Raw genomic sequence first — 13198 nt, forward strand, 5'->3', positions numbered from 1 at the left:
CTGCTTTGCTGACTGAACTATCCACCCATAACTCAACACCTGTCCTCTCAGCTTCACCTTTCTTGTACTTTCCAAACTTCACAGAGCTTCAGCACACCTGCTGGACTAACACTGCTAGAAATAATGAAACTGCAGAGAAATGGCTCAGACACAACCTGGGGGATTGTCTCCAGAATAAAGGCTCTGCATTCAAAAAATGGTTCAAATGGCTCTGAGTACTATGGGATTTAACATCTGAGGTCATCAGTCCCCTAGAACTTAGAATTACTTGAACCTAAAGACATCACACACATCCATGCCCGAGGCAGGATTCAAACCTGCGACCGTAGCAGTCGCGCGGTTCCGGACTGAAGCGCCTAGAACCGCTCGGCCACCGCGGCCGGCAGTTCTGGATTCAGGTCCCTATCTAGCACACAGTTTTAATTCACCAGGAAGTTTCAAATTGATCTGGAAAAGGTCACAAAATATCCCCTTTTTTTCTATACAGCTAATGTATTGCAAACCACATGCACACACATAATTTACATTTTAATAATAGAACCCATTACATTGTTCTAGCACGCAGAGGGGTGATACTCCACCATGGGCATGTGGTGGACTGGGCATCCTCACTGGTGGCCTTGAGCAAAATCAAATAGCTCTCAGGGATCAAACACAAAACAGCCACTACGGTTAATGACTGTACTTGTAACTCGGAGCTTTTTCCATATGAGGTTGACTACCTTTGAAACTCAAACATGGAAGGATATCTTTTAAGGAAAAATCCGCTGTTTGGCAACTGTCAAAGAAGACTGCACTCAGATACAGTAAGCAGTCATTTGAAAGATATCTTAGATGAGTCGGGAAGCACCTGAAAACACCCAATACTGACAGAAGGTCAAATTTAGATTCAAGATGGGACATGTAAACTATATAGTAACACATAACATCAATTTCATCATACAACCAGGGGAACTGAAATTTTGACACACAAAATTGATCACAAAGGAATTATAATAACTGGAATAACAGGAAATATGAAAGACAGATCAGAAATGAGAAAGACAGATCAGGAACCAGTAGAATCACAATGATATAGAATTTATGAGGGAATCTCATGAAAAAGAATAATTAAGCAATGTCCACAATTTGCAAAAGGAATTGTGATCAGTCTCAAAATAACGGAATCCCTAATAGAATTTAAATTACAATCTCCAAGGCTATCAACACTAACTTTGAAAGCTGTAAATAAAATATGTGTAATAATACATTTCCACACTCCAACTAATGATAAAAATAATAATAAAGAACACAGAGATGATGTGGATGGATTTTGGGAGCTTTGAGAGCAGGTGAAAACAAATAAAAATTACATCATTATTTTAAATTGAGATTTTAATGCCCAGTTAGGAAGGAACAAGAGATACAGGGACATGATAGGGAAATTGCCAGCACAAATAAGAACAAAGACAGGTGGAATTCTGCAGAAACCATGACATGATCTCAAAATCAACAGTCTTCAAAAGAAAAACAAATAATCTCAAAGCTTGGAAACACCCAGACTGGAAAAAAGGAGAATAGCAACTGGATCATGTCTGTAAAGATAAAAATTACCACACAGAAATCTACACTGTGAAAGTTCTGAGAGGGAAAGATACTTGATCAGATCATTACATGACTAAAAAATTTAGTTCACCCTGTTGACAAAGAAAAATTCCCATCCCAAAAAGAAGAGAACCTACGACCCTCATAAATTGATAATTACAAAGAATATGAAGAACAAACAAGGACTATACAAATGACAGATGGTGGAACAATGAGTATGATAAAACAGAAGAATCACACTTGGATCTCACAGAATAAAGAAAGATAACCCAAAAATAATAAGAAGGATTATGTGCCAATATAAAAAATATACAGTTCTAATAATAGAAACAAATAGCAAGAAAACAAACTCAAAGGATTACTACAAATTATTTAGCACACATCTACAAAGATATGACCATCCCACATTAATGTTAATGGATAAAAATAATAAGATGGTCCACAGAAGCAGAAAAATGCAGAAATTTTAGCAGAAACACTTAAAAAATGACTACGTTGCAAAGGTTCTCCAGAACCACTACAAATTAACACAGATAACCCTATTAAAACACCAGCAGAAAGCATAAACCCATCCACAATCCATTAAGTCTGCAAAGGTTTGAAAGAGCTCAAAAACTGCAAAGCAAGTGGAGAAGATCAAACATTTGGAGAATTTTGGAAAAATGCAGCAGAACCAGTAAAGAGATCATTATACCGATGCAAAGTGAAAATCTGGAGTAAAACAGAATTACCAGAACAATCAACTACAGCTATAATCCAACCGTTACACAAGAAAGGAGATAAAACAAATCCAGACAACTATAGAGGAAATTCTCTGTTGTGTTCACATATAAAGTAATGTCAAGAATTCTACACAATTGTCGCACAGATCAACTTGAACTAGACTAAGAAATACTAAGGAGAAATTAGACACTGGAGAAGCTGCCCAGAACAGAAAATTGCTTTGAAATTATTAATGGATTACTACAAAAGAAGACAAAAAACTTCAAGTCACAATCTTTGTAGACTTCAAAAAAGCCTTTGACTGTATCCATAGATCTTCAATGATGAAGATACTACAGAATTATGGTCTTCACCTCAAATTAATAAAAACAATAAACTTAACTCGAACAAACACCAAAGCTAAAGTAAAGTTCCAAGGATTAATATCTGAGCTGTTTACAATTAAAATGGGGTTGAGACAGGGTGTTAGTTTATCAACTATGCACTCGGGTACATGATGAGGGAATGGTACAACAAAAAATAGTAAAAACATAAGATGTGGAACCAAGGAAGATCAAATAAACTTAAATTGCTTGGGATTTGCAGATGACTTACGGTTACAAGCTAATAACATTCAAGAAACCAGAAATCAAATAACAAGCCTACAAAATACAGCACAAAAGTAGGACTGCAGATATAATTCGAGAAGACAGAGATAATGGTAGCAGATCCACTAGTAATCAATCACATAACAGTAAATACCAGGAAAGTAAAAATAGTGAAACAATCTAAATATCTATGAGACATTTTAACACACAACTTGGCAAGTAAGAAATAACAAACTGATAAAAGCTCAAAAATTAACATGGTCTATATACAACAAAAATATCTATCAATCAAAATTAAATTAAAATATTACAATACGATGGTTGAACCAGAAGTGACGTACAGAAGTGAAACTCTTTTCAAAGTCACCCAGAGAAACAGAGTTGACAAAATCCTATAGGTAGAGAAAAGAATAAGGTACAGCAGGCATAAATAAAAAATATCAAAAACATGGAAAATGGCAAATAGTGCCAAATGAAATGGTGTACAGTGAACTGGAGCCCATTACAAATACTATAAGGAAAAATAGGATTTCTTTTCTTGGTCACATTATGAAGACACCAGAAACCAGATTATCAAGAAAAAGTATACAGAAACTTTGGCACATGAAGCAACAAGTATATGGATAAAGGAAATGAGGGAGGAAATGAAACAGCTACAATTAATTCTGGACCATTTGCAAAACAAAGGAGAAAATTTAAAGTTACTGAAAAACATAAAAATAAGATTTAAACAAAAAAGAGACAAATGAAAAGAGATCAGAATGAATGAAAAGATACCTAGAAATTTGGAAAGAAAACCAATTGGAGACGATGACCAGAAAATGACTGACTGAAGTGGTCAAATGGGGCCATAATGAAGTGGTCAAATGAGGCCATAAAAGCAGAAGGAGAAGAAAAATAAGAAGAAGCCACTGTTTAGGGATTCCAAATTGTTGTAGACTTACCTCGTCAAGCACAGTGGCAACTGAAATGAGGTTTTGTTTCACATTATGGCTGAACAAAGAATTAGACTTAGCTCAGTAACAGCATGAAATTGATATATGATAGCTATACATATATGAGAACTCTCTGAAATTAGCAAACTGATTTAAGCCTAAATACACAAGAGTTCATAATTCAAAACTCTCACAAACAAAGCAATGACACTCAACAAATACACAGTTAACAAGGAACAGAAATTTATCGAAGATTCTGTAATTGAACTTTTTTATTTAACTGATTTGGTGAGCTTGAGGAAGTGTAGCGCCCCAAGAACTACACTTGACAGGAGATATGTAAAACATATTGTGCATGAAAAGGCATGTAGCTAACCATGTATTATAGTTTTGAAAGTAGATTAATTTGAAACCTCATAGTTACATTTTCCACTATGTTATTAACATGATTATGAAAACCACTTTTTCATGCTAATGATATGACATTAAAGCCTCATTTGTTTAAATCTAGTGTGTCCAGTGAGTTAATAAATAAAGCTAGAAAGTACTCACAAAGATACTTTTAGTGCTCACGAAGATACTTTTACTGATATACCAATAATATTGGGCTGAGACTAAAAAATTAAAATTTTTTACAGAAAAATATCAGCTGACATAGAAAATCTTGTTGCATATCTACAAAAATAAACAGGAGAAAGTTCCACTGATTAACACTCTTCAAAGTTCACGTGAAGAGAGAGAGAGTGCAAGCGGAGAGGGGAGGAGGGGCGGGCAGAGGGGGGAGGGGGGGGGGAGGGGGAGGAGATGACTTATCCAATGTCAGTGGTATCTAAAACACTATGTTTGCTTATAAACCTACCCATCTAATCATGTTAATGGATGTATTGCCTTATTTTCATGTCTTCTATGCTTTTGTGTTAACTGGCATCAATAAAGTTGAACAAAGATATCTCAAAGAGCACTTCTGAGCTGCTTGAGAAAATTGTAACTCAGGTCCAGCATCCAAGCAAATGGATGTGGGAAACCTCCAAAAACGGAGCTCTAATTGGTTGGTAGAATCAATTGTTCACAATTCTGGAGTGAACCAAGACAACTCTCATCTTCTCAGTATGATATATTATTGTGCATCAATGTCTTATAACAGCAGAAGAGGAATGTGTAAAAACTAGTCGTAACCGTTATGATCGAGTTTTGCAGCTGCAGAGACAGCTGGCCTTGTGGGAACAGAAGGGCAGATGCCCGACATGATATTGACTAAAGCCAAACCTGCACTGAAGCAGACAAGTGTATCCTCAGTATTGGCTGTGCATCAAATTGTTCAACCTATTCATTTGTTCATCCATTCATACTGTTCTGAAGGTATTGTCAAAAAGAACCTTCGAGGACGTGGACTGAGTCGAAGTACATATTAACAAAGCATGAGGAAACCATAGAAATTTCATCTGTATACTACGCACATCAAAAAAAGTTTTGCATCACCTCGGTTCTGAGAGTTCCGGAATCTGTACAGAAAATTGGAACAGAGATCAACATAAACACCATTTCCACCCTTTTATTGCTCATGAAAACCACACATTGCATGTTGTACCACCATACAGCGAGACCTTCAGAGGTGGTGGTCCAGATTGCTGTACACACCGGTACCTCTAAGTAGCACGCCCTCTTGCACTGATGCATGCCTGTATTCATTGTGGCATACTATCCACAAGTTTGTCAAGGCACTGCTGGTCCAGATTGTTCCACTCCTCAATGGCGATTCAGCTGGTGAATCACGTCGTCCATAAACAGCTCTTTTCAATCTATCCCAGGGCATGTTCCATATGATTAATGTCTGGAGAACATGCTTTCCACTCTAATAAAGAGATTTTGCTATCCTGAAGGAAGTCATTCACAAGATGTGCATGATGGGGCGCAAGCTGTCATCCATGAAGATGATGCCAAGCCTGACCGGGTTGCTTTCAAACACATCTCCAACGATTGTCTGGGCGAAGGCATATGCGACACTCAAGAGGTGAAGAGAATGTGATGCCAATCCTGAGCAGTTCATTCAGCATGTTGTTGGACCCATCTGTACTGTGCTGCATCGTGTCACGGTTGCAAGTATGGACCTCGCCATGGAAATCTGGAGTGAAGTTGCACATCACACAGTCTATTGTGTACAGTTTCAGTCGTAACACTGCGTCCTGTGGCTGCACGAAAAGCATTATTCAATATGGTGGCATTGCTGTCAGGGTTCCTCTGAGCCATAATCTGTAGGTAGCGGTCATCCACTGCAGTAGTAGCCCTTGGGAAGCCTGAGCGAGGCATGTCATTGACAGTTCCTGTCTCTCTGTATCTCCTTCATGTCCAAACAACGTTGCTTTGGTTCACTCCAAGACGCCTTGACATTTCCCTTGTTGAGAGCCCTTCCTGGCACAAAGTAACAATGCGGACACGATCGAACCGTGGTATTGACCGTCTAGGAATGGTTGAAATACAGACAACACAAGCCGTGTACCTCCTTCCTAGTTGAATGACTGGAACTGATCAGCCGTCGGACCCCTTCCATCTAATAGGCACTGCTCATGCATGGCTGTTTACATCTTTTGGCGGGTTTAGTCAGATCTCTGAACAGTCAAAGGGACTGTGTCTGTGATGCAATAGCCATAGTCAACATCTATCTTCAGGAGTTCTGAGACTCGGGGTGATGCAAAACTTTTATGATGCGTGTATATTAACAGCAAACTATCATTATGCTGCTTAATCTTGTCCTCACAGAAAATATCAATAGTTATATGCTAAATGAACTCTGTCTCCAACTTTTCTGAAGAATAATTTTCAGAGACCTAGGAGTGAACATTGCTTCTTCAAATAGTACTATCATATTTTTGCTGCTAGTGTTGCAATCCTAAAAAGAGACAAATTCAATGGTGTTTCACTCTTTGAAATCTGATTACTCGTTTCTGAAAAGGACATGAACTACACAATAAGAATTCTGATTAATGCCTTGGACAATCACAAACTGACAATAAATGTAAATATTACAATAATGGTGCTCTCGATAAATTGAACAGAGAACTAAGGGCAAACATTAAGATAGGAAATAAAATACTAATGCAAGTGAATGAATTTTGCTACATGAGAAGTACAATACCAGATGACAACAGAAGCATAATGGATATTACAAGATGAATTCCAAACAAGCTAGACTAGACTAAATTAGACTACACTAGACTAGACTAAACAAGCCTTCAGAAATAAGAGTAATTATTAACAAACAACCATCTTTAGATAGAAACAAGAAATAATTTTTGAAGACACTTTATTTTGTGCATTTTAAGCAATGGTTGTGAACTTGGGAAACAGAAAAAGAAAAAATTTGGAACCAACAGCGATATGGATATGAATCGGTGAGTGCAGAAACCACTTCAGTCACAAAAATGCGAAAAACCGTTTTCGACGAAAAGATGCTTAGAAAGGAAAGATGCGTGTTGAGTGCAAGAACCATGTTAGTCTGTTTAGTAGATCCATAAATACAGGGTGACAGGGTGTCTTTTTCGAACACTGAGTGCAGAAATAACATGAGACAGTGACTGACATGGTTTCTGTTCCCACTGCTACATCGCATGACCAGTCTTGCCCCTTTTACAGAACATGTGCCATGTATTTACCAGCCTAAACAGCTGCTCTTATCAAAATCTTTGTTTTGTTGATTGTTTTCAGCGTGTTCCAAGTTCGTGCTTAATGTTTCCTGTTCTATGTTAAATATGTCTGTGAGTACCACAAGCAGTGAAAGCGATCGTGAAACAGCTCATAAGAAGAGCAGGAGAAATGAAGAAAAACATTGAATAAATGTCATTAGAACCTCTAAAGTTCGTGGGGTTGAACACATCAACTGCAAAAGGCATCTCATGCCATTTAGAACAACAGGTGCTGCTTGTAACGATAAATTACAATGCTTTACTACATTTAGTGATGATGAAAAATCTGAATTTGTTGCTAATCTGAATCAGTTGAAATCCAAAGACGAGCAAGATATTTTCTTACAACTGATTGAAAAACATGCCATTAAGTACCATAGGCCTTGTTCTGAACAGCCTAGAGAAACAGCCGGCAGTTTTTAATATTTTTTGCTATGCAGAGGGAAAAGGAAAAGGGTATGTAAGAAAGCATTTATTTCATTCTATGGCATTACTGAGGGCAGGATTTGAAGGCTTACTGATCTCCTAATAGAGGATAAATCACCTCAAATAAACAAGGTAAAAATCTCAAGAAGAACACAATTTCTGCCGAAGTTTGTTCTAAAACACATGAGCGTATTTCATCATTCCCCATCAAGATTACCCACTATTGCACTAAAGATATCAGTTATCTTGATGCCCGCCTTGATGTTAAAAAACTGCATTCCTTGTTTAAAGAAAAGTACCCTCATTTGGATGTAAAATATGAGTTTTATCTTACATATTTTCATGACAACTTTTCATTATGGCTCGGATGTCTGCAGGTAGATACCTGCATAAAATGTGAAGAACTTGATGTAAAAATCAAGAGCTCCTCCATTGATGATGCAGCTAAAAGGGCTGCTCTTGCTGAACTTACTATCCACAGAAGACGAGACAAGAAATTATGTAATAAACTTCAAGTTGTGAGAGGAATGTGAAGACACAGTCACACTTTCATTTGATTTTATGCAAAATCTCCCTCTTCCAGCGATCACAGTTCAGAATATATTTTACTTAAGGCAACTTTTGGTGAACTGTTTTGGGATAAAGAAACTAAAAACTATGAAATCTGAAATATTCCTGTACCATGAAGTAGTAGCCCACAAAGGAGCCAATGAGATACACAGCATGCTGTTGAAATACATTGACACTAGTATTCCATCAAATGTTAAAAATCTGTGTTTCTTTTCTGATGGCACCTGTGGACAGAATCGGAATCACACCATGATAAGATTCTGCCTTGCTCTTGCAGATACAGGATGTTTTGAACAAATTTTTCATTACTTTCCACTTCGAGGGCATTCATATCTTCTAAATGATCGAGTTTTTGGTACTAAGGTTTTGATGGTTGATGGAAGGAATATTACACAAAAAACCCATTAGCCAAAGACTGTCGAGGGAGGAGTGTGCCAAAAGTAGCAAAATTCAAGTTTGCTCCCAGTCGATTTACAGAATTGCGCTATGACTCTAAAGAAAAAGGGGTAATCGCAGCATGCACTTCCATTAATGGATTACAAAAACACAGCTATCAGCTGCTGAAACCTGCTTCCCAGAATGTAGATACTGATTTTCCTTCAAGTATTGCAGCATACCCATCAGGGAAAGTTCCAGTCAACATCAAGAAAATGAAAGACATCAAGAAGATGATAATTCATATTCCTGAAAATTTCAAAGTTTTTTATGATGAACTATTTACCTGGCCAACCACTGCACATGACAATGATACAATGGTTGAGAATGATTTATTTTAAGAGCATTTTACTTTGTCGTATTCCTGTTTTCTGATATCTTTGCAATACAGTAACTTCATTTTTGACATAATATGAAAAAATATACACTTTAAATGAATGATTACCTTTTTTCAAGTTTTCAGCTGTCTGTAAAAACCAGTTGAGAACAGAAACAGCATACGTCCAGATCAAATTTTAAATTTTCCTGAGCCTAATTTATGTCAAAATTAGGAAATTTTTGCATGATGGCAACATAAATGCATGCTGTGACAAGAAAAAAAGTTAAAATATTTGATAATTTGGAGGCGCTATGACGTTTTTCTCTCTCCTGAAAAATTTGCAATTTGTGACTGAAGTGGTTTCTGCACTCACCAATTCGTATGGAGAAGAGCTACAAAAACACCCTGAACTGTAAGAAAATCTAATGAACAGACACTATAGGAAATTAAAAAGAAAACAGCATTGATTAACGACATAACCAGAAGAAAAACTAAAGTAACTGCACACCTAATTTGACATAACAAAGTCATAAAAAAGAAACACTCTAGAAGGAAAACACCCGAGGAAGAAAGTCAAGTGGTAAGTGCAGAACATTTGTATCACAAAGTGAACTGCAGCAGCTACAACCAAATTAGAAACAAAGGACAGAGAAGGCTAGCTAAATCGGCAATGCTTTGCCTCTAGTATTTAAAGATGATGAATGTGACATCCATAAAAGTTCTCTTACCTTAGTAACAATAAACAGGTCATCCCTTTTTATTTTTCCAGACTCAAACCATTTTTGTAAAGCCCTCCCAATGGCAGCCTCATTCCCATAGGTAGCAGCTGTGTCTATGTGCCGATATCCAGCTTGTAATGCAACATCAACAGCTTTTTCCACTTCATCTGGAGATGACTGAAATTTTCAGAGTATTGGTAAAACCCACATGAGCAGAAAGTAACTGTAAAACACAAAGCAAATACATCTAAGTGATGCAATTTGATTCCCCAAGACTCATCTTCACAGTCTTATCGTATTATGTTGTCATAATTTGTACACAGCAGTTTTCGCTGGCCTGCTTCTGTTATCAATTGTACAGACACTGTAAAAACACAAATTTTTTCATATTACATCAAATTTTCATTCACACGTTATCACTCTGAATACTTATGTACAAATGCCATGTATAAATATTGATGAAATAATACGTTGGGCACATGAATATAGATTTATTTCTTTATCTATTCACTGACAGACAATTTGAACTGTAGGAATGTTGTCAGTACATGTACTGTATGAATGTTGTCAGCACATAAATGTGCACAACACAGAAACACAATTACATAAATGTATCAAAGTTACATGTCTGTATATCATATGTCACTATTTTATTAAATGTATTGCAAAATGCTTCTGACCTGTAGCAGTTAATCATTAGCATAATTGTCAAATAATCCTCGATAGTACAAAAACATTTTTCTAGCAGATGATTTTTTAAAGAGTTTTCCTGAAGGCATGTATTTCACTTTTATCTTTGCTTACATGTGGAAACTTGTTTTATAATTTTATTCCACTGCTAAGCACAGTCCCCATCCCCCATCCTAACCCTTTCCTACTGAGGTGTAAGTGGTAGTTGGATATGGTTCCATGTTCATGTAGAGACCTGTTTGTTGAGCACTGGTCAATGTCTTTCTTTATGTGGATCACCGTTTGCGAAATGTATTCACATGGAACAGTCAAGATTTCCATAGACTCAAACCTTTTCAAAGAATCTGAGAAATTCTTTTACACCAGACTGGAAAGAGAAAACAATAACCACAGCAGTATATGACTACCTCAACACAACTTTCAAATTGCCAGATAGTAAAGAAATAACTGCTGCTATGATGTAAACTTTCTAAAGCCAAGATTGCATAAATATTTCTTTATTTACAACAATCGGCTTCAACTGATTTTGCTGTCATCTTCAGGTCTTCAAAAATGTTTGTACAAAACATGATCATTTTGAGTTGGAACCTTTCATGTCGAGTTGTCATGTCGGTGGCAAAAATGTAGCACATTATACAAAGGTTTGTCATAAATAAAACATTTAAAATCAAAAAGCGCCTTGTGCACATGGCCATGTTCTATACACAGTGCTCACAGATTATTGTTACATCATAAATATAATGGTACACAATAAAATGCAGAGTTGCACATCTGTTTACATAATCAGGGCATTTTATAATCATTGAATATCAACCTTAGACAGCATACCTTATATGCCATCTAAGGTGAATTTTTAATGATTAGAACATGTCCAGCTAAAGTAAATAGATGTGCTACTGTGCATTTTATTGTGTAGTACGGCAAGGCGTACAAAAAAATTACAGGAATTAGGTACGAGCATGCTTAAAATGTCAATGTAACAAAATCAGCCAACATGCCCTTACACCAATATCACATTTTCCAGCACCAGATAGATGATTTGCGCACATTCATGTGGATTTAATAGCACCGCTACCTTCTTCTAACAGACAATGGTACATGGTGATAATCATGGATCATTTTTATGAACCAAGTGAGATGGTGCAGTGGCTAGCATACTGGACTTGCATTCAGGACAATGGTTTGAACCTGCATTCAGCCATCCAGATACAAGTTCCCCGCGATTTCTTTAAATCACTACAGGCAAACGCAGGGAGGGTTCCTTTGAAAGAGCATGGTTGATGTCCTTCCCCATCCCTCCCACAATCTGATCTTATGTTTCACCTCTAATGATCTCAGTATTGATGGGACATTAAATCCAATCTTCCTTTCTTCCTTCTTTTTGTTTTACAAAACAGCCAGAAGCGATGCTGGTAGCAGACATTTCAGCAGAAGCTGTGACGAAAGTATTATTTGATGAGTAGTTCACACATTTTGTAATTCCACACTCGATCACAACAGATAGGGTTTGTCAATTCAAATCACAACTGTTCACAGAAGTAATGAATATCCGCAGCTGCAACCATCTATGTACAACCAGTTACCATCCAGCAAGTAATGGGATGGTACAAAGGTTTCATAGGATGGTAAAGGCAGTGCTTACGTATTTGGAGAAGGGTTGCAAGTTCCTAGAGAACTAACAACACTAATGACACCCTCAGGTCTGAAAGAGCAAAGAACAGAATTTCCCGAAGCACACAGGACAGTTACAATCACTGTGACCCATCAGGAATGGGGTAGAAGGATTTTTCTATGTAAGGACTCACAAACATGCCCCTCTGTCTGGCTATGTGATGACACTGTGTGACCACTGCTACAACCACCTTATTTGGGTCCTCATAAAGTGTTGACAAAAGGAAGCAATACCTTTATGATAGACATAAATGGGGAACAAGAGACGGTAACAACTGAATACTTGAAACCTGTTACCAGTACACGAAGGGAACAGTACGATGCAAGCAGGCAGACACACCTACTGTCAGTGACTAGATAGTGTAAAATGGGATGGAAAGTCGCTCAGTAGAGAAAACTTCATAACAGGAAAAAGACATTCCAGCGCAGCAGCTGTAGGCTTTCATTGCCATTGTATCAAGCACCAGTACCGCAACTTACCTGGGGCAACTAAAACTTGGAAAAGGAATTCCCTAAGAATTCCAGGTGAGGCGGGGAGGGGGGGTGGGGTGGGGATTGGGGGGGGGGGGGGGGGGGGGAGCGAGCATACTACAAAAACGATTTTTCTATCCTTTCAGCTGATATATACCAGCCACAAGCAGTAGTTTAGCCACAGTTTTTAAACACTTATAATTTATATGGGATAATATTCGTATAATGAACACACTGAATTTTTTTATTTATAAAACTCAATAAATTTCAATTTCAATACTAGGTAAAAAATGTAGAATTCCTAAAATTTTAAGAAATTCCTGAAATTCCCTGAGAGTTCCAACTAAAATGTAATTCCCTAAGAACTACGGGCTTTCCAAAAGAATCA

The 13198-nt window shown here is 37.2% G+C and overlaps 1 protein-coding gene across 1 annotated transcript in view; it reads right to left on the reverse strand.

Annotated features, from left to right (window-relative positions):
- Positions 1-13198, reverse strand: part of LOC124717348 (1,5-anhydro-D-fructose reductase-like) — an 88737-nt gene that overhangs the window by 61992 nt on the left and 13547 nt on the right. Inside the window, exon 2 of the mRNA XM_047244177.1 lies at positions 9988-10155. Coding sequence (XP_047100133.1) covers positions 9988-10155 — 168 coding nt within the window. The remainder of the gene's footprint in view (positions 1-9987; positions 10156-13198) is intronic.

The sequence above is a fragment of the Schistocerca piceifrons genome, chromosome 9 (genome assembly GCF_021461385.2).
Source record: "Schistocerca piceifrons isolate TAMUIC-IGC-003096 chromosome 9, iqSchPice1.1, whole genome shotgun sequence".
Lineage (NCBI taxonomy): Eukaryota > Metazoa > Arthropoda > Insecta > Orthoptera > Acrididae > Schistocerca > Schistocerca piceifrons.